The sequence below is a fragment of the Ursus americanus genome, chromosome 24 (assembly GCF_024610735.1).
Source record: "Ursus americanus isolate L20-20 chromosome 24, mUrsAme1.1.p, whole genome shotgun sequence".
NCBI lineage: Eukaryota > Metazoa > Chordata > Mammalia > Carnivora > Ursidae > Ursus > Ursus americanus.
Window position 1 is genome coordinate 22,566,273 of NC_142150.1, and position 20,386 is coordinate 22,586,658.

Sequence of the window (20,386 nt, forward strand, 5' to 3'; positions counted from 1 at the left end):
GGGAACCACAAACCACAGGCTCGTTAATTCTGCTGTCATTCCTCTTGCTTTGCTCTCCTTTCTTGTGCTTTACAGACTAAACGGGTGAAGTTAGGAAGGTTAGAGGGTGAGCTGACCGTCTGTGAATTTCGGTCTGTGCACCTCGACGCCTTGATACTTGTACTGTCTACTGTGCCTCGCAAGACTGTGGCCCTGGTGGGGAGAAACTCTGTCCGAGGTCTGTTCACCCCTTCTCCTAGCAGCGACCACCCTGTCTGACACAGAGCAGGTGCTCAGGAAATGGCTGTGATTTGGCAAATGAATTCGGGGATCTCTATTCTCTCTCAGTCGCTCTGGAGGGACGCTGCTGCCGAGTTCCCCCTGGAGATGGTGTATCAAGACAGAGGGGTGGAAAATCCCTCTTTCTCTCAGTTAAGCTAAGATCATGTTTTTCAGAAGTACTCTTTCCTTGTAAACCAAGTGCAAGCAGAATAAACACCGAGTATAGAAACAGGTTGGAGATTTTTCGATATGACTCAGTGGCAGTCTGCTCCGATGGCTGGGCCAGCTCTGGCCTCCTCCCCACTCTTCTCTCTGAGTTGAATTCTCAGGCTGGCAGGCTGAGGTGGTTTTGGCTTGGCAGGTTCTCTGGCCCTGTGGGATTCTCCGTGCCCTGGGACCACCTGCTTCCTGACACTGCAGCCTTGATGGGAACTCCCTCCCAAAAGTCCTCCTCAGCTACGAGCCGTTTGGTGGTAACCCTGCTGGTCGTTCTTGTTAATTACATTTTTAAAAACATTTTTTAAATGTTTTTATTTCCATAGAATTCACAGGGTACAAAAATTTTAAATATAGAATGAGTTACACTGTAAAGAATCTCCCTCTCCTGTACCCCAGAAACCCAGTTCTCATTCAACACCCCCCCAAAGGTAATTATTATAACAGCAGTTTATTGGACATTCTTCTAGACCTTCTTTATGCATATGTAAGGAACATATATATGGAAAAGCAGCTGGGGACACTCAGCAATTTATAGGAGGTCTGCAGACTGGGGCTGTATCTCCTTCTAACTTCAGGGAATCAAGTTTGCTAAAGTGTTTTGTTGCCCTGCTTAATTTCCAGCAATAGCTGCAGCTTTCTCCGGCTCCGTACTTGGGAAGCATGCATACATGCTCCGTGTGTTTCAAAATCAAGGTGCTATCTATTTTAGTTCAAAGGGCCTGTTGGAAACCAAATCACATCATTGTTCCAGAGCAGTAAGTTCAAAGAACAGATGTGACACCTGAGTTAATTGGTATTCTGTAAATAAAAATACATATTCTTCTTTTTCTCTTATCTTTTCACAAAGTAGCATATTATACACACTGTTCAGCATCTTGCATATTTTAAAACTTAATATAACCTAGATCTTTATGTATCATTAGAGTTCTCTCTTTTTCTTTTTTCCAACAATGGCATAAAATTCCATTGTAGGAATGAACCGTGATGTTTTACGAGCACTTTACTGGTGCCCATTTAGGTTGATACCTGTATTTTGCTGCTGCAAAAACTCTGTGCATATATGCGGTGACCTTGTCTAACATACAGCCTGCTCAGAAGAGGACAAGTTTTCTAAGAGACAGAACCGCTTACTGATTGCCCCCCCCCCCGCCCCACCCAGGACAACAGAACATTGACTTCAATGGTCCAGTGGGGTCTGTTCTGTTCAGCTAAGTCTATATAACAAGACCTAGTGGACAGGGTTTTGAACTCGGCATTGAGGAAAGGACACATGTCTGGTCGTCTTCCCATATCCGGTCAGAAATAGTCCATTAGGTGGAAAGTATGGAAAGTGGATCGTTTCTGATTCCTGTACCGTTCTTCTCCATCACCGTCGCGCTGCTGCTGGTATGGCTGCTGCTAGCTTCGGTCTTAGAAGCTTCAGTCTTTCTGCTGTGCCTTCGTCTTGGCGGTTGTTTCGGGCTCCCTCCTTAGCCTCTGCTCCTTTATCAGCCAGTTTCTCCCTCAAGCTTTGTCTCCCTGTAACGCTCTGCAGAATTCTGGCCGTGGCCCCGGCTGGCGGCACCCCCGCGGGACCGGAAGGTGCTGTACCTTCCCCTCCCTGTGGGCTGCAGCCTTTCTGCCTCCCCTGATGGGTCAGGGACACGCTTCTCGGATGCCTCCGTTGGGTAGCGTGGCGATGCTCCCGGAGCACTGCCGCAAAGAGTCGCTGGGCTGTAACCGCCTGTTAGCCATGTCCAGCCTCAATTAACGACGCTCACGGCTACGTAGATCCCTCCTCCACTGTGCTCCAGGAAGGTCTCCTGTAGCAGGTGACCTTGAAGGCCTACCCTTCCCACGGACCTCTTCGTCCTTCCACTTGACCCGAAGGGTCTTCACGGGCACAGTGTTTCCCAGCGTGAGTTCCCCAGGGACACCAGTTCCATCGCCCATCACTTGGTCTCAGAGCTGTGTCCACCCCTCAGCATCATGCGTACCCACGAAGTGCTTGGGAAACCCTGTGTGTGGCAGCCCATTACTATTAGGACTTGTTTTCCCACCTTTTGAGGAAGCCTGGCTTCCTCACCTACGGTTTCGAGGCTTCCCAGTGGCCGTGAAGACCTTGCTGGGAGGCGCCTGTCCCTGCAGCAGTCAGAAGCGGCCTCCCTGTCTCTTCCTGTTTGAAAGCCTCCACCCGGGGATGCCCACCAGCTTTCTGTTTTCTGCCTGAGAGATGCCTCTAGGCTCCAAGAGCGGGGGTGAGCGACCAGCCCTTGGCCTGCCAGCTGATGAAGGTGCCCCCGCTTCCTGTCAGACCTGCCCGCATCTGGGGGAGCTTCGGGGTTGTGTTTGAGGGGTGGCCGTCCAGGAGCCCACCGTGATACTGGATCTCCAAATGCAGTTATCTACCGCACGCGCATTTTCGGTTGTGGGAGAAGGAAGATATTTTCCTAGCTTAGCACGTGTTTGCAGCTCTCCAGGGGTCTTTCTGGTACAAGAATTTAGATCATGGAGATCTCCGTCTTTTTCTTCTGCGATCCTGTTGGGTCTATGATCTGCACCTAATGATACCTCACTGTAACTTCCCGTTCCTCCTCCAGCGACGTGTGGGTACACATTCTGGGGGGAGCAGACAGCCAGCAGGTTTGTCAGAAGCCTGTGCATTTGCCCCTTCATGACCACGACTGGTGGGATGGGCCAGTGAAATCCTTTGAAGTGGTGAAGAACGTACCCCCCTAGAGAACTCACGGATCTGGGGAGCCAGTTACTCATGTTTTTAGCTTCCTCCCCTTGTTTGGATCAAATTAAAGGGAGAGCAGTGGGGCCAGTCCCATGACTTGTCACCAGGACAAGGAGGTCGGTGCCAATACCGCTACTTTTAAAATTCTTTTCAGCTCTCAAGGCTCTGAAATTATCTTGCGAGTATAGTTATTAGCCTGCTATCGATCCACAGCGCCAAGAGCTCCTGTTTGCTCACTTCTGGGTACCTGGTGCTGCCACAATGTCTGGCACGTAAAGAACAGCCCAATGAATGTTGGTGGCTGGATGAGTAAAATCTGTGTTCCCGGTTGCAGTCCCCTTGAAGAACTTCCTCAGTCCCTCAGGGATGGGCCGTAAGACCAGCCAAACCATGGCAGAAGCCGAATGTCCTGAAGGATTTGGAGGAGAGCATGGTGGGATTATGGGGAAAGGTGTTGAATTTGCAGAAGGCCTGGGTGTGAATCTTGACTCTGCCACTGGCTTATTCCGAGGACCTCTCTGAGCCTCTGTTTCTTTATCTGCACAGGAGAGATAATAATTGCCCTCCTCTCGTACATACTTTATAATCTTTGGTTGAAGGATATATGAAAAATGTGTTTTAAACCATAAAGTGTATAAATATGGAGGATTCCAGGATTATGGTCTTTCTCCTCTTTGCTTTTTTTTTCTGTTTTCTTCACATAAAGCCAGGTGCCCGGGCTTGCCTCTGCCAACCATATTAGAGTCTCCTATGGCTGGGGTCATCATCTCAGGGTTGTGAGATCGAGCCCCATGTCGGGCTCTGCACTGGGTGTGGAGCCTGCTTATGATTCTCTGTCTCCCTCTCCGTCTGTCCCTCCCCCTGTTCGCTCTCTCTTTCTCTTTTTCTCTCTAAAAAAAAGAATCTTCTGTGGCTGCCTGGATCCCCCTGTAGGACTTCCATTGCCTGAATTACCCAGTAACTTTTGTGCAGAGGTATTACTAGACCCTTGCACACTCCCTCCTTAGACCTGGCCTTGGTCCCTGTGCCATTGGTGTCTGTGAACTAGACACCAGGAGCTGTACCAGCAAGGGCTGCTTGACGGTGTTTCTCTCTCCCCAGGAGGCTGCTGAAGAGTGAACTTGGATCCTTCATTACAGACTATTTCCAGGTAAGCTGCGTGGGTCTGCACATCTGTCACGGCAGTGTATGGATAGCATGCGTGTACCATTCCTTCAACGTCCAAAGTTACGGACACTGAGTCCCTGATATGTGCAGGGCCAGCGTGGTCCCTCCTTTCATGGAGATGATGGTCTTGGGCAGCAGTTCTCACGCTTTTCAGTCTCAGGATTCCTCTGTGCTCTTAAAAATGACCATTTATTTGGCTTAGCTCTGTCTTCACCATATTGGACATTAAACCTGAGAAACTTTAAAATATTGAATGCATTTAAATAATAGACCTATCACACAGGAGCTTAAACGGCATTTTTAGGAAAGATAGCTTTTGCAGAATTAAAAAGAACCAGAAGAGCGGCATTGTTTTATGTCTGCCAGTCTCTGCACCGGCTGGCTGAAGAGGGGGTGGCTGGATCCTCGTATCTGTTTCCCATTCGGTCTGTTGCGATACCGCACATCATATAGTCTCTGGAAAATTGCACGGTACGCTCATGGAGGATGCCAGGAAAGGGCAAAGCGTGGCTTAGTGTTACTGAGGAAGTAGTTTTGACCATGTGGAAAAGGTCTGGGGATCTCTTGTGGGGCCCCAAACCACACTTTGAGAATTGCTGCTCTAGTGACCTTCCCTCCCACCCCCATGGAAGGCATCTGGGTCGCTGTAAGTTTATGTGCCCTTCAGCCAAGTTATTTCTGGCCGCTAAGCCTCCCGGTCTGTTCTGTTAAAGATGATTGAATCAGGGGATCTGACGTCCCTCCTGCCCAAACCCTGTTGTTACGGGGCTGTGGAATTCAAGGTTCCAGGCTCACTTAGAGGATGGTCTCTAATCCACTGATAAAAGTTGTTTTCCTGACTCTAACCACAGGCAGATGGTGGGGGAGGGGGAGGGCATGAGGACGTGTTGTTTGAGTAACTCACTGGGTAACACTTCGGTGAAGTCAGAATTCCCGCTTTTCACTATTAGCTAGGTGGTCTCGGGCAAAATGCCTTGTTTTCCCCATCTGTAAAATGGCAATAAAAATATGACCTACCTTAGAGGTCATGGTATGGTTTACATGAAATAACACCCGTAAAGCACTCAGCACATAGTGTGTGGGGAGGAAGGTGGGGGGACAGGGTGGGGGAGTGGTCAAGATCATGCCCCCTAAAGCCAGACTATCTGGGTGCACTGCCCAGCATAGCCACGTCCTAGCTGTGTGACCTTGAGCAAGTTGCTTTGCCTCTCTGTGTTTTAGTTTTCTGTTCTGTAAAAACAGGGGTAAGAGGACCAGACCTTATAAGGTTGTTGTGAGGACTAACTAGATTATTATTTGTCAAGTGTTCAGAACAGTGATGAGCACAGAGCAAGACAGAGTAATGTGGTCATTAAATTTATATGTATGCACATTTGTTATTCTGAAGTGCCATCCACCCCTTTTAATGGGGAACTTACATAAAAACAGAAAACGTCTTGGTTTCAGGTTGGTGATGTTATTCCATATCCAAGAAGAACATACTTTTAAGACAGTTTAAAGAGTTTTTAGGTCTTAAAAACAACACACGCATTCTTTTTTTTTTTTTTCTTTTCTTACCAAGATTCGGGAAGCTCAAACTTTTATGTGCACTTTTAAAGAATGGCAGATGTCAGTCCTTTAACACACACACACACACGCACACGCACACACACACACACACACACGCACACGCGCACACACACACACACACACACACACACACCCCGGTAAATGGCCACTATAAATCTGGACAAAGCAGACCTCAACAGAAGCCTGGAATTCAGTCGGCTCAGATGTCTCAGCTGCTCGAAAGAAATCCCCCGTCCAGGGAAAGACAAACATAAAGATTAAGAAAGAGGTAATTAGTTACAAATGTGAATCATCTCAGTTGCCCTTGACTCAAAGGTCAGTCTTGTCCTCAGCCTCTTCTCTTGCCGTCTGTAGTGATTGATTTTCAGATCCAACTCCAGAGAAGTGGTTTTTCAATCAGTCCTGGAGGAATCTGCCAGCCCGGCTGCCTTCCTCGTTGACATTTAAAATAGACAGCGTTTGGTGTGGTTTCAATCGGGTTTTAAATGTCAGTTGTCTTTTGGCAAGGGGGGCTTACCCCTAGGATGGGTGGGGAAGGGCGTTTGGGTGGGGACTTGTTGATCTGGGAAGCCCTGAGGTTTTTGGGGGTGGTTAATGCTGCTTACAAAATATGCCAAACACTTAACTAATAACCACACGTCATTTTTTTTCTATCGAGAGCTTAATCAGACAAACTGCTTGGTGAATAGTGAGTCTCTGTGGGTGTGGGGTAGGAACTGGTTTTCACAGTTTTGAATCTGGGTTTTTCCTTAGTGGAAGGTGCTAGACTGGAGAGAAAGTTAGCCTGGACGCTGTCTAGCTGTCTGTTTCAGTGTAGGTTTTAACTCTCACGTAGGTGCAGAGCTCTTTTTAAAAAAGGTGTTTGGCTCCGCAGTGCCCGGGAAGTACACGGCCTGGAGCAGGTGCTCAGTCAGGCCTCTTGGGAGACAGGGAGGGGCTGTCCGCCAGAGACAGGTGAGTTTAGGTGGTGGAGGCAGGGGCGTTAAATGACATTAGTCTTCGTGGCTGGAAGGTATTTCCCTTCCTTTTCCTTTAGCGTTTCTGATGGTGCCAGAGAGGGTCTCGGTTTGTGCCAGTGTCTTCTGCACTTCTGCGGGACTTGGCCGTCTTCCTTGTTTCAGGAGGACAGAGCAGGCCTCAAATGTAGTGCCTTCAGCCAGGGGCACTAATTAGGATTTCATAATTTTTTTTCTTGCATTGAGTTGATGGTTGAGTTACATTCTATTTATGGCAAACGATGCTGCTATAGTTTCATTTTTAGCATATTTATGTTTTAAAAAGTGGATGGATTGAAGAAAAATAGCCTGCAAAGAATAACAGTTCAGGTGGCCCTGGCTATGACCAGATGCGAAAGGTGGCTCAAGAGAGACTTGGGTTCCGAGAGCCCTGTGCTAGGCACCTCTCAAAAATGGGCTGGTCCCAAAGCCGTGCCAAGTAGAACTCTCCATGAGGGAGGATGGAGGGGAGGAGGGAAATCCAGGAGAGAGGGTTCTAGAGGCCAGCCTTCATATTCAACTGGGAGATGTCGTTTCAAGAAGGAAAGTCTGAATGGGCTCCAGGAAGAACATTCCTCCAGCAAGGAGGAGGGAGGAAGGTCTGGGGACAAAGAAGGAGCAGAACCCAGGGGTGGACAGGTAAGACCCCAACGCCACCGTGGATGTGGCTGTTGGGGAAGATGATGAATGGGCTCTGTGGGTACTGGGCCCTCTATGTGAAGGATCAGATGGCCCCTCCTGGCCGTCTGCCTTAAGCAGTGGACGCCCATCTCCTGGGCCCCACACCCCCAGCCCAGGCATCTCTACTTACAAAGCCTTCTCTGGGACTCTGCTTTTGAAAGCGAACATTCTCATTTTGTAGCTTTAAAGAAAGAGTCACGAAAGAATATCTTCAAGTGAAGAATAATGGAAATGACCTGAGGGGAAGGCAGAGGGGAAGCAGGTGGGACAACGGTGCTTATCTTGTGTCCACACACACGGAAGACCAGCGGTTTGTGCGACAGAAACACAGATAGATTTCCAGAAGACGCTGGCCCCCCAAATCTGACATTTCCAGTATAGAATTTTCTTTTCTCCTCTGTTTTGAATTGCGCCTGGAAGGACAGTTGGAGTTTCCCAGGGGAACTCTGTGTCATGGAGACAGCTCTGTGAGATAATTGGTTCCTTATAACTTTGGAAACTAATGATATGAATATGCTCGGCGTTTTTCTATCACCTAATTAGTGGTTAACCACCTTGGTGGTGTGGGGCATGGGGAGGGGGGAGCTGCAGATAATCTTTTCTTGGTCCTGTATCTGCTGGCAGTGCTGTGGTTGCTGTAAGCTTTCCGGTAAGCCCAGAAAATTAAATTCCTTTTGGTGAAACTAGAGTTTCACTCGATACAGAAACTCCGTCTATAGTTGGGGGCTCTGAACGAGAGAGTACCTAGGAAAAGGGGAAATTTAGTCACCCTAATGCCAAAGGGTCGTGGATGGCCTGGTAGCATTTGAGACAAATACCTCGTCCCTACTGCCCATATCTGTGAGAGTCCCAGGAGCCCAGTTTCCTCCTTAGCACCTCACGATCAGGGAAGATTCATTGAGGGCTTTTGGTACCTGGTGGAGCCAAAGGAGGAGACCCATGGAAGCATCGTGGCCCCTGTGGGGTTGGAGATTGCAGACGGAACCGGGACACAGATGTATCCAATTGGGTAGTGTTAACTGAAAACCCGAGTGGATGGGAAAGCCTTCCAAACAGGCCCAGACTAGGTAGATTTTGTAGGGGCAAAGATGGAACTGGTTAGAATCCACAGCTTAGTTGGGTGGAGAGATGATAAAGAGTGGGGAAAATCACTTGTGTGTGATCCCCCCCCCCCCAAACTCAAATGGAATAGAGGAGAAAAGTTTCAGCTCCTCTTTGGTCAGCCTGGGAAGTCTCCAACCAGTGGGATTCCCCAAATGGAAAAAGATGATTAGGTGGACAGAGGGCAGCAAGGGATGGGGCGTTGAGCAAGTGGGCTGAGCTCCAGCGAAAAGACAAGGAAGAGGGGAGGGGATGATGCCGTTAGGTGAGAACATCGTTACAGGTTGCGTTTCGGATTTGGCCAGTACTTGGACGGAAGGCATTGTGGGGTTTGTAAATATTGAGGGGGTTGGCAGAAGCTTTCCTTGGCCGCTGTGAGGGGAGAGAATGGGGTAGTACCGTCTGGGCCCGCGAGAAGGACCCCTGGATGTTTCAGGCTACTCTCAGTGGAGGGGGGGGCTGCCCGCCAACCTGCCGTGTTACCTTTCAGCCCCTCTGCCATACTCCATCTCCTTGGCAATTACCTGAATCCTCTGCAATTACTTGAATACTTTTATTGTACTTTTCTCAAATTTTATGAAGATAAATGGAAGAGATGGGTCTCGTGAAATTGAGAGCCGTAAGTCTTCATATAGTTGGGGTCACGATGAAACTCAGCGGGCATGCTGACGTGGCAGGTCGGTCGTTAGCCTCATCGGCCTTAGGGTACTGCACCTTCCGTTGCAAAAGAAGGAACACGTAGGTGCAAAACGCTGGAAGTGTATCACCTGCCAGATGAGGTGTAATTAGGGATTTTATAATCCTTCTTAGCTCTACGGGAGCAGAACTCCTCCTTACGTCATGTAAGTGTCTCGTTCCACACGAGTACGTGTTCTCAGGAAACCATTATGTATGAAATCGGGTGATTTCCCATAGAGCAGGCAGCAGCCAGGCTCAGGGCACTGATGGAGGAGGGACGGCGGGCATGGGGGGTGGGGGTGCTGGGAACGCCCGCGGTGTTCAGATACGGGGACCCGTGCAGCGGTTCAGGGGCCACGAGGAATAAAGACTGAGTTGGAAGGGCTGAGAAATACTTGTTAGGTGTGGAAAGCAACAGAGCAACTTTGTCTGAGGCTGGTGAGCAGCTAGCTGTAAGGAGGACCAAAGCAATAACAGTCACGACCGCTAACATTTTCACGCATTTACGAGCCAGGCATTCTTAAGCGGATGGTTCTCAGAGTGTGGTCCCCGGACCACACTGCGAGCGTGTTGGAAAAGCACATTTTCAGGTCCCACCTCAGACTCACAGAATCAGAAAGTGCAGGCCTGGGGCCCAGCAGTCCGTGATTCGGATGCCTACGCAAAACGCTTTAAGCGTTTTCCCTGGGCCACGTCACTCATTCCTCCCGACAGCTGATGAGGAGGATTCTGTTCTTACCGTTTTACAGATATTGCAGCTGAAGCCCGGAGAAGGGAGGTTATCCAAGATCGCACAGCTAGGAAAAGGTAGAGCAGCTATCAAACCCAGGCCATCGGGCCGCAGAAGAAAAATCTTCTGGATTATACTTTAAATGTTAAAGGATGCCCTAAAGGCAGCCTCTGAAAAACCCTGGGGAAGAGAAATTTCAGTATTTTTAATTGTGTGTGTGTCCAGTGAAACAGACATGGACTGTTTTCTGTCTTCCTTGTAAAACAACTTTTTTAAAAGCCCGAATTCACCCTCTTAATTACCACTGAAGCGGTGCTAACTGGAGAATTAGCAGTTGTACCAAGTTTTAAATCTTCTTCACCCTCCATCTGGGCATTTCTGTCTGGTCTCATCACACCCCCTGATAGACACACACATCAGGACTGGTTTATTAGGAACTCTCTGGGCCTGGGGGTGAGTCGTGTTTATAAGCCTTCTGGTTGCTTATCTAGGAAGGTATCCAGGCTCACAGGAAATGCAGACATCCTTAGAGACGATGACTGTACTTCCAAAGTCGCAGAGGGGAAAAAAGGAGGTGGCCCACCATTTCCATCACTGGCTGGGTGCCAACGCCAGGAATCTTTGTAGACCTTGGTATCACTGGAAACATGCCTGGAGTGGAATTGTTGGTTAACACAAGTTCTCGGGAGGCAGAGGGGCATGCTTCTAGACGCCTCTGGGGTTGGAAAGAATGTCTCATTTGGGAATGGAATCCACTTGGCAGCCAGGTGTTCGCCTTGCTAGACAGTGAGTGGGTAGCAGAGAGGGAGGCCCTGAGAAAGTACCTTTGGAGAGGCGGAATTTGGGATACTGGTAGCAGGGTCGGGCAGCAGGAATGACCCAGCTGGATGGAAGCTTTGTGGTGGAACTGAGTGACATCACCCGAGACTGTTAAGCCCAACTGCTCCCAGTATGTGTGAATCTGAAATGGATCTCCTCTACTTTCCCCTGTGGGCAAGGACATAAGCAGCCTTTCCAGGTGACAGGGCGGGAGAGCACAGTGGCTGAAAGCACCAGCCCTTCTGCCAGGCGCATCTGGATCCGTCCTTTCTGGAACACTTACTGGCTGGGTGAGTGCAGGCATGTCACTTAACCTCCCTGAACCTAGCTTTCTGAGTGGTAAGCTAGTTGTAATCATGGTACCTCCCTCAAAAGGTTGCTGTGGTTCTTAGAGGAAATGTTATATATGCAAAGTGCTTGGTACATAGGAACAGTCAACATATGGCAATTTGTATCTTTGAATTTTTTATTATCATTGCTAAAATAAACCAGGGGCATAGAATGGGAGAAAGACCTGAGTTTGGAATCAGACCAACCTGGGTGCCAGTTCTAGTCTCACATTTGCTGGTTGCTTCTCTGAGCCTCGATTTCTTCATCTGTAAAACGGGCATAGTTTGTGGCAAAGGTATAATGAGCTAGTGTATGCCTGACAAGGGTAAAAATCAGAAGTAACTCTCCTATCCCATCATCATCATCGTCATCGTCGTCATCATCATCATCATCATCATCATCATCATCACTGCTACAGCAGTAGAAGCGGCAGGGGGCGGCAGTCTTAGCATTTACGGAATTCCGGCTGTATGGAAAGTTCTTTCCTCTGGGAAGATGGGATTAGTGTCCTCCTCCCCACCCCCAAGCCTTGTGGGTTCCCTGTTTTCCTGAGTGCCTCCTGTGGGGTCGGGGAGGTGCCTGCTTGACAGGAGGTGCACACTGGTGACAAGCCCACCTTCTCTGTGCCCTGCCCCGCCTCCTCCTGCCTGTCCTCCATGATCACCTCGGTAGGATGAGCTGAATCTGTCCTGCCCACTCAAGATTGGGTGGTTTTAGTGCCTTTCCCCAGACATCCTTGTTTTTTGCATTTTTCCTAGCTGAACCTCACTTTTCTGTGGGCAGCCTATTTTTTGATGTCTTAGAAAAATTAGACGTGACCGCTGTTTCTCACGTCCCGGCTTCTCTGCCACTTAAGTGTGGTGTATTCCACGTCCAAGTTCATTTCTGGAGTGGGGGTGAGGCACTAAGTAACCACGGGCCTTGTTCCAAGTCCCAGATCATTTCCCAGGTGGCTGCTGTTTAACGTAAGTGTTTTTTCGCTTGAAGCCTTAGGGCTGGGGAGGTGATGGGGCTGCTGTCATGGGGCGGGGAGTGGGACCAGAGAAAAGTCAGGTTCTTTCCAGTGCTGGCCCCACACGGCTCTATCTCCACTGACCACAGCGAGCAGGTACTTGGCACCTTCTGGAGTCAGGCACTGGTCGAGTGCTGGGAATGCTGTGGGGTGAGTTCCAGGGAGAACAGGTGCCTAGAAAGACAGACTGTGCATGATGGATGCCCGATTCAAGGCTGGTTCTCCCCCGCCTCCACTTTTTAGGTCTCAGCAGCCTTAAACCCCACAGATGTCCAGTTGGCATAGCCTTAAGTGAAGTGACCACCCTGTGAAGCCCGCCTTGTCTGGCTTCATAATTTACAGGGCTCAGTGCAAAATAAAAATTTGGCCATGGCCAGGGTGGGGAAATCAATCTCCCCTTCCTGTGGGCCTGCTGCTGCGACCCATGGTGGCCAGGTGACCCCAAAAGAGATCGTAACCTTCGCACTCTCAGTACCCAGATCAGGGGTGGCCAAGAGCCTCCCCCCACCCCCACCACTTGAGCCACAGCACTGCCAGCCCCGGACGGGGAGGGCTGCCACCAGGCCCCTCCCCAGGATGCTGCAGGGCAGGCCCCCAACCCTCCCCTCCCTGCACCTGTGCCTGGGTCCCCACCGACAGGACCCTTTTCACCATCCAGGGAATAGGAGGCTAGTGGGAGGTGGGCAGGGCGAGGGAGACCCTACAGCCAGCCACCAGAAGGCGGGGAGCAGGTGTTGAAAACCCCTCCTAGGGAAGTGGTAGGAAGCAGGACCCCAAGGGAGCTGAGGCCCCAAGCCCTGGTATGTCCTCCCAATAGTGCCCTATCCAATTTCACGTACAAAACACAAGTTCAAAGATAAAATTATTAAGAATTGAAACGGTTAACTACAGAGCATTAAACCCCAAGCAGGAGGCCTTTTGGATCGTGAGGCCTGCTGTCACATAGGACCCTAACCTCCACAGGGTCCTGCCTGACTACATATTCCCAGGAGAGAAGACCATTGGCTCAGTTCGAGGCCTGGGTCAGGGGTGGGGTCGGAACCAGGCCAGTCGGCTAAGCCAACGATGCAGGCTGGGGTCAGGGGGTTTGAGCTTGCACGGTGGGGGGCACAGGTCCATTAAGTGGATGACAGGTGCTTCTCTAGAAAGGGGGGCTGTGGCTGGCCCCAAAGATCCTTCCTCTGTGCACACGTGCCAAAAAAGAGCTAGAGATCAGTTGCTCGACTGTGAAATAAGAGTAAAATCTACAAGTACCGAGGGATAGAAAAATATGCAAGATACTTTTGAAAGGTGCTTTAGTTTCCCGGAAAGGAGCCCACCTGAATACCATGAAAACTGTGTGACCAGTGGACTTTGACCACCGAGCTGGGGAGCTGACAGCATGGTTAGACGCTCCTTGGATCTCCTCCCGAGCCCAAGTTTTTATTGCTCTTATTTGGTCTAAGTTAAGGATTGCCATGCTGTGTATCATGTGAATTTTAAAAAGGATATTTCCTTTTCCATTTCTCTATAATATACAAGTAATTTCTTTTCCTTGAAAAAGAAAAAAAAATGTTGTGTGTGGTTTTTCCCCCCCAAATGTCTCCTTGAAGGGGAAAGATCTAGGAGAGAGAAGGAGAACCTGGGCCATCTTTTAAAGTTTATTCCTTAAGATCCAGACAAAGTCATTTTTACCAAATGAAGAAACGTCAACAAATTTAGGGACCCTGTATCCCTTTCTCCCCTCTTACACACATTCTGTCTCTTATCTTGATTTCTTAGAAGTTCGGAATGGTCCTTAGCACCAAAACGGGCAACATATACACTCAGCAAATGTTCTTTCGCATCTGCCGTGTTTGGGGCACTGTTCTCAGAGCCACGGGCACTAAACTAAGAAATGCTCCTCACCCTTAAGGGCCTAACACATAGGATATAGGGTTTTAATTCATTTCTTTGATTAAGTCATGATAGCACTTGGACGAGGCTTTTCTCTCTCCATCTCCCAGTGCTTCTGGTTCCCCCCAATCCCTCCTGCAAGTGTAGATAACTGCAGTGATGGGACACAGTCACCGAAACTGCATGAGGAGGGAGGCCTGACCACACTCGCAGGCGCCCCTCAGAGACATGAGCTTGCGGAGGGTTGTAAAGCTGTCTTGGAAGAAGCCTGGGACAGCTGCACTGGCATTAGAGGTGCTGACAGAGAGTCATGGCTTCAGGAGCCCTGGCACAGAGCGCCCAGGAACGTTCTGAGAACCTCCTCCGGATGGGTGAAAGGGACCCATGCAGGGACTTGAGGCCCCAGTTGCTCAGAAACATGTCGATGGAGCGATTGCTACCTGGAAGCACCTCTGTAACCCTTTCCTGTCTGGCTCAGCTGTCACAAAGCCTTGCTTCTGAGAGTCTAAATTGGGTGCCCTGGTGGTTTCTTGCTTTCTGGCCCAGAAGCTGCTGGGATTCGTTTGCGAGGCTGGAAGGGAGAGAACGTAGTTGGGCTTTTACCTTAATTACCTGTTCATACCATAGTTCTTTATAAAGGAATGGATTTTTTCTTTTCTCCTTTAACAGAGTTGGTGTTCTCCCATAAGATGTCACTCTAACTTGGATTTGGGGTTCCATCTTGAAACCAAACAGTGGCCGACTACTTTTTGAAGTTAGGTCATATCTTTTTTTTTTTTTTTTTAAGATTTTATTTATTTATTTGACAGAGATAGAGACAGCCAGCGAGAGAGGGAACACAAGCAGGGGGAGTGGGAGAGGAAGAAGGCAGGCTCCCAGCAGAGGAGCCTGATGTGGGGCTCGATCCCAGAACGCCGGGATCACGCCCTGAGCCGAAGGCAGACACTTAACCGCTGTGCCACCCAGGTGCTCCATATCTTGTGAGTTTTAATAGGATCTGTGAAATTTGGTCCATATGTATGAGTCACAGAAATGTGGTAGTTCCTTTTTAAAAATATTTTAATATATTTGATGTAGGCCCATTCGTTACAGACTCTCTCTACCTCCCACTCCTTTTGTGAAGGTAGGTGGGCTAAGAGAGCAGCTATGATCATCACTGCATGTTGCCATTGAGTACTAAGGACATAAAATACTCTGTGTGTGTGTGTGTGTGTGTGTGTGTGTGGTGTGTGTGTGTGTGTATTTACAATGACTAATCCTTATACGAGCTTTATGATATTGCTGGTATGGTACCATTTTACAGACGAGGAACTCAAGAATCGGGGAAAGTAAGGCCAAGATCACACAGTTAGAATGTGGCCGAGGTGGGACTTGAACCCATCTGATGTCCAAGTTTTTTCCACTCTGCTGTGCATGCTCTTGTCATCATTGCAACAGGGTTGTAGGGTTTTATCAAGGAAAAAACTAAGAAATGCATTAGGTTTTTTGTGTAGGATACATATCCCTGTGGTCCCCCTGCCCCATAAGCATAGGCCTTTGATAATCTGATAATATGAGGTATGGTGGAGAGGCACCAGCACATCCTTGCTCTCGCAGCTTCTGTGACGTGTGGAGAGGCTGTTCCACTTCTTATGGGACCTGCTGTAGCCCTTCAACGGCAGGAAGGGGTCTGGGTGGGAAGACTTGCTGGTAGGCAGCAAAGCGGAATGGAGAGGACATGGCTGCTGGCTCCAGGAAGACCTGCTCTGTCTCCTACAGGCAGTGTCTGCCCTGACCAGCAGTCAAGTAAGAGTGATGACACCAACCAGATGGAACTGTCCGGAGGGTTGGAATTAGGTGAAATGAAGGATATAAACCCTCTGACATACACAGAACACTCAACAATTGTTAGGTGCAATTGCAAAAGAACTTCACCTTATTCTCTCTTTCCAGAACTTCCCCCACACGCTCACTGACGGACACATACCCAGGGCTGCTTAATGTTTTGCACATAGTCTCTTTCATGTTAGCGTGAGAAACCCTAAATTTATCTTTTTAAAAAATATCATTTCTGTGTAATTTCCCATTACCTCAATGCTCCCTCTTCTGAGTTTAGATTAAGGGCTTGAAGAACATTGGGTGTCAGCCATAGGTCTGCCATAGGAGCCAGCCAAGCATGAGGCATGCCTCCTTCCTGCTTGGAGGGATGGGTGGCGGTTGGGTTTGGCTCTTGTCTCCCTTGTTTGCTGTGGGATGTCTCACGGACTTCTCCCGAAGCCTGATCTTCCAAGAGGACAAAAGGCACCTCAGACTTGGAGGCTTGACTAGCCTACAAGTGCCCAGCACCCCGCGCCCTCAGCCATTGGAAGTGGAAGAAGGTTTTGTCACTCTCTGAAGGAGCCCAACCCTTGTGTTCTTTGTTCTCTCTTGACAGAACCAGCTTCTCGCAAAAGGCCTGTTGTTTGTGGAGGAGAAGATTAAGCTGTGTGAAGGCAAGTACAAGGCAGCCCTCGTACAGCCCTCGTACAGCGGGCTCTGTGACTCAGCGTCTGATGTTTGGACAGCTGAAACGCTTCTGTCCAAAAGTGGCGGGCTCCAAGTGAGTGATTCACCCCGCGTTTCTCCTCCAGCTAGCCGGCAGCGCTTCGCTCGGAGCCGGCCACTCGTGGCTGTGCCAGTCACATCTGTATTTTGAGAAGCCAGGTGGAACCGGGGGGTGGTCTTCTCACTGACCTTGTTGGGGCTTTTCATAGGATGCATGCTGGCGGTCTCCTGTGAAGGATTAATTATACTACAGATCCTGCCATGCCGTTCTCTCTGGTCTGATCCAGGCTATTCCTAATTGGCCTTTTTCATATTTCTTGTGGTCCTTCATGACAGGAGACCCCTACCCATTTGGGGGACATTATTCTAAACAGGTACCTTCTGAATGAGGTACGTGATTTGATAGGCAAAGGAAGGTTTCCTGGATTAAAAGAGTTTAGAGCTCATGGGACAGGAGAGAAAGACACCAGATGGAGATGGCAGACAGGGCCAGGCAAGAATGGGCCAACCCCATGACTCTACCATGGGCTGCCTGCTCTCAGCTGCCACCAACGTGGATCCCAATCGTAGCTTGCCACCTATTGCTTCCGTGACTTTTGGCGAGTCTCTAGGTTCTTTAAGCCTTGGTTTTTATCATTTTTTAAATGATCAAATGGGGCTAGGGAGTATAGGGAGTGTAATCAGCGTAGCCCCATTATCTGGCACACAGTAGGTCCATAGACTGGTTCCTCCTCCTCCTCCTTTTCTTTTTACCTGCTCTAGCCTAGAAACCTCTGTGTGTAGGTCATATTTAGTAATAGACAGACACAGCAGGCAGGAGAGCATGCTTTTTTTTTTGCCCCCATTCCCTGGGAAAAAGATTCTTGTCCAGTACAGTGTCTCCTAGAAAGATGAATAGGAGACAAATGAGAACCGATGCTAGAAGGGTCCAGTACCTGGTTCACAGTAAGTGCTCAGCAGACCCTTGGAAGAATAGAAGCTAGAAACAATTTCTGTATATCTGAGAGCTGACTGAGCCAGTAGTAGCCTTGTTTTCCCTCAGTACAACTCTATTCAGGCTTTTTCAGCCTTATAAATGCCCCTAGCCCAAGGCCTTATTTATTTTTATCTTTTGAGAGAGAGCACGCATGCATGCAAGCAGGGAGGAGGGGCAGAGGGAGAGGGAGAGAGAGAGAATCCTAAGCAGGCTCCACGCCCAGTGCTGAGCCTGATGCGGGGCTCGATCTCATGACCCCGAGATCACGACTTGAGCTGAAATCGAGAGTCAGACCCTCAACCCACGGAGCCACCCAGGCTCCCCCCAAGGCCTTATTTTTAAGTGACTGGCTTTGATGAGAAGTGTATGCCCCTCTTGTATGTTGGGGTCAGGCTAGTACGCAAGCGTGGAAGGTGGCTGCTTCGTAAAGGGAGGGAAGAGCAGCACAGTCTGTGGCCATGGTCTTTGCCTGTAAGTCATCTGGGGAGTGACCACAAGCTCCTGAAAATGTGGAAAAGCAGCTTCATGAAAAAGATACTGAGCAAAACCGGAGATTTAAGTGCTTTCAAGGGGACGTTCAGTGCTGAGTGAAAGCTCAGGAACGGAGCTGAGCTGACCCAGGCCAGGGAAGGTCATCCGAGGTTCTGTGCCTCTGCCCCCGCAGCGCACTACGGGGCACCGGGCTGGACATTCTGCCCGGGTCCGCTCTCGTCCTGGCATCTGAGTGCCCCTTCTGCACAGCAGACGGGCCTGTGGAGAACCTCTGAGGGCCTTTCCTGTCTTCAGAACATCTCCAGTTTTTTATGTGATATACTGCAGCTCCAAGGAAGATTTTATTTGGCTGAAAGGACCCTCTTGCTGTAAATCAGAGTTTGGAAACCACAGATAGGATCCATCCTATCACTGAATGGACCTTACTTTGTCGACCTCACTGTTTACTAAACACGTGCGCCCTGCCTGACGGCCACGGAAACAGCACACGCAGCTCTTACCCACGTGTTGCTCTTCTGCGGGCAGGATCTGTCATGATAATTCCAGTAATATTTCCCAGAGCTTTAGCGACCTTGACCGTGATGAGTTTCCCATTCCCCTTCTATAGACATGCGGCGATCTAAACTCCCGTGGCACATTAAGAGGACAGTTTCTGTAGGGTATTCATCTAGAACCTTCCATCCAGTCGCCCTTCATCTTTGCACGGAGCCAAGTCCTCTGGGCTGTTTTCTGAAGGTGAAGTCACCTCCCCGTAACTCTCTCTTCCCTGGGGCTACCCTGTTTCCTTAGCCTGTGTCTATCTGATGTTCTCCTCTGAACATTTTCCAAAACGTCCATTACTCTGTGAAGTTTGAAGCCAGCAATTAGACCCAGGTTCCCAGGAGAGGGGCCTTCCTGCTGCCAGGTCGAAGGATGACCTCATGTGCCGACGAGCATTCCGTCTTGGCGGCGGAGGGGAATAAGTAGGCCCCCGCACTGACCTGCACCAGTCTCCTTCCCTTCTTCCATGTCGGGAAGGCCTCTGCAGGTCGCTCTCATGGAGGACTTAGGATACAGGCCATCAGGAAACGAGCTGGAAGAGCCCTTTCTCCTGTGAAGGACGTTATCTGGGTGTTGGGTTCACCTTGGTTTTAGGCACCAGGATGAGAGCTAACATTTCAGATGTTCTTTTTGACACCGCCCCCCCCGACTCCTCCCTGTGGTGAATTAACTTGGCCTGCATTTGAAAAGACTTGTGCATTCAGACATCGATTGATGGTCAACTGTGTACCAGGTGCTTTGCTCGGTGCTGGGGACACAGTGAACAAAGCCATCATAGGATTCCAGGCCCTGGTGGAGCTCACTACCAGTGGTGGAGACAGATATAAAACTGTAATTGCAACAGGCACTAAGACTACAGTCCATAGGTGGGGGTTTGACCAGTGGGTGAGACTTTGCTGTAGAAGCAATGCTGGAGCTAAAACCAGAAGGACAGACAGATGTGAGTTAGGCAAAGGTGGGGGGGGGTGTGGAAGAACAGTCTAGACAAAGGGACTAGCACATGCAAAAGCCCTGTGGTGTGAAAGATCCCGGTGAACATGATGGGCTGAGGGAAAATCCACATAGTTAGGGCCCAAAGGTTGAAGGGAAAGGTCAAGGGTCCTCCCCCCCTACCCCCCCCCCCACCAAAATGCCCATATGGTGAAAGTTTTCTTGATCTAAGAGCAAAGGAAAGTGTTGGAGCTAATGATTTAGTCCTGTTCTGTCCTGAACCATATCTGGATTAAATGGTAACCTCCTTTCACTCACCGGCCTTAGCATCTGCGGAAACCTGCACACTTGATACTTGCTATTCATTCACTCAGAGATTTCTAAAAATGGATTTATTGATCTGTCTGGCATCGTGCTAAGCACTAGAAATAATAGCGGTGAGCAGGACAGACAGAGCTCGCGCGCACTCCCGTTCTAGTGGAGGAGACAGACAAGTCAGTAAGTGATTCCAACCGAGTGTAGTTAGCACTCCGTGAGGGGAATTAGAGGGCGCTACGGATTTGCATTTGCCCCTGGTGTGTTTCTGTCTGACCTTTCAAAATCTGCGCGTCTTCGGCCCTGCTCGCTGCTAGTTATGCCCTTGCTCTGCTCTCTCTCCCAGCCACTGCTTTTATTGTCCATTAAATTAATAGGCGGAAGATGCTAAATGAATCTTTCAAGACCTGTTCAGTGGAGCTGGCAGTATTTTGCCAAACGTATCTCTCAGTGT

General features: G+C 49.4%; 1 protein-coding gene across 2 annotated transcripts in view; it reads left to right on the forward strand.

Moving 5' to 3' along the window:
• PRR5L (proline rich 5 like) overlaps positions 1 to 20,386 on the forward strand; it is a 73,073-nt gene that overhangs the window by 29,779 nt on the left and 22,908 nt on the right. For both annotated transcript variants that reach the window (XM_045808491.2, XM_045808490.2), the window contains exons 4-5: positions 4,301 to 4,349; positions 16,570 to 16,627. In XM_045808491.2, the coding sequence (XP_045664447.2) occupies positions 4,301 to 4,349; positions 16,570 to 16,627 (107 nt within the window). The remainder of the gene's footprint in view (positions 1 to 4,300; positions 4,350 to 16,569; positions 16,628 to 20,386) is intronic.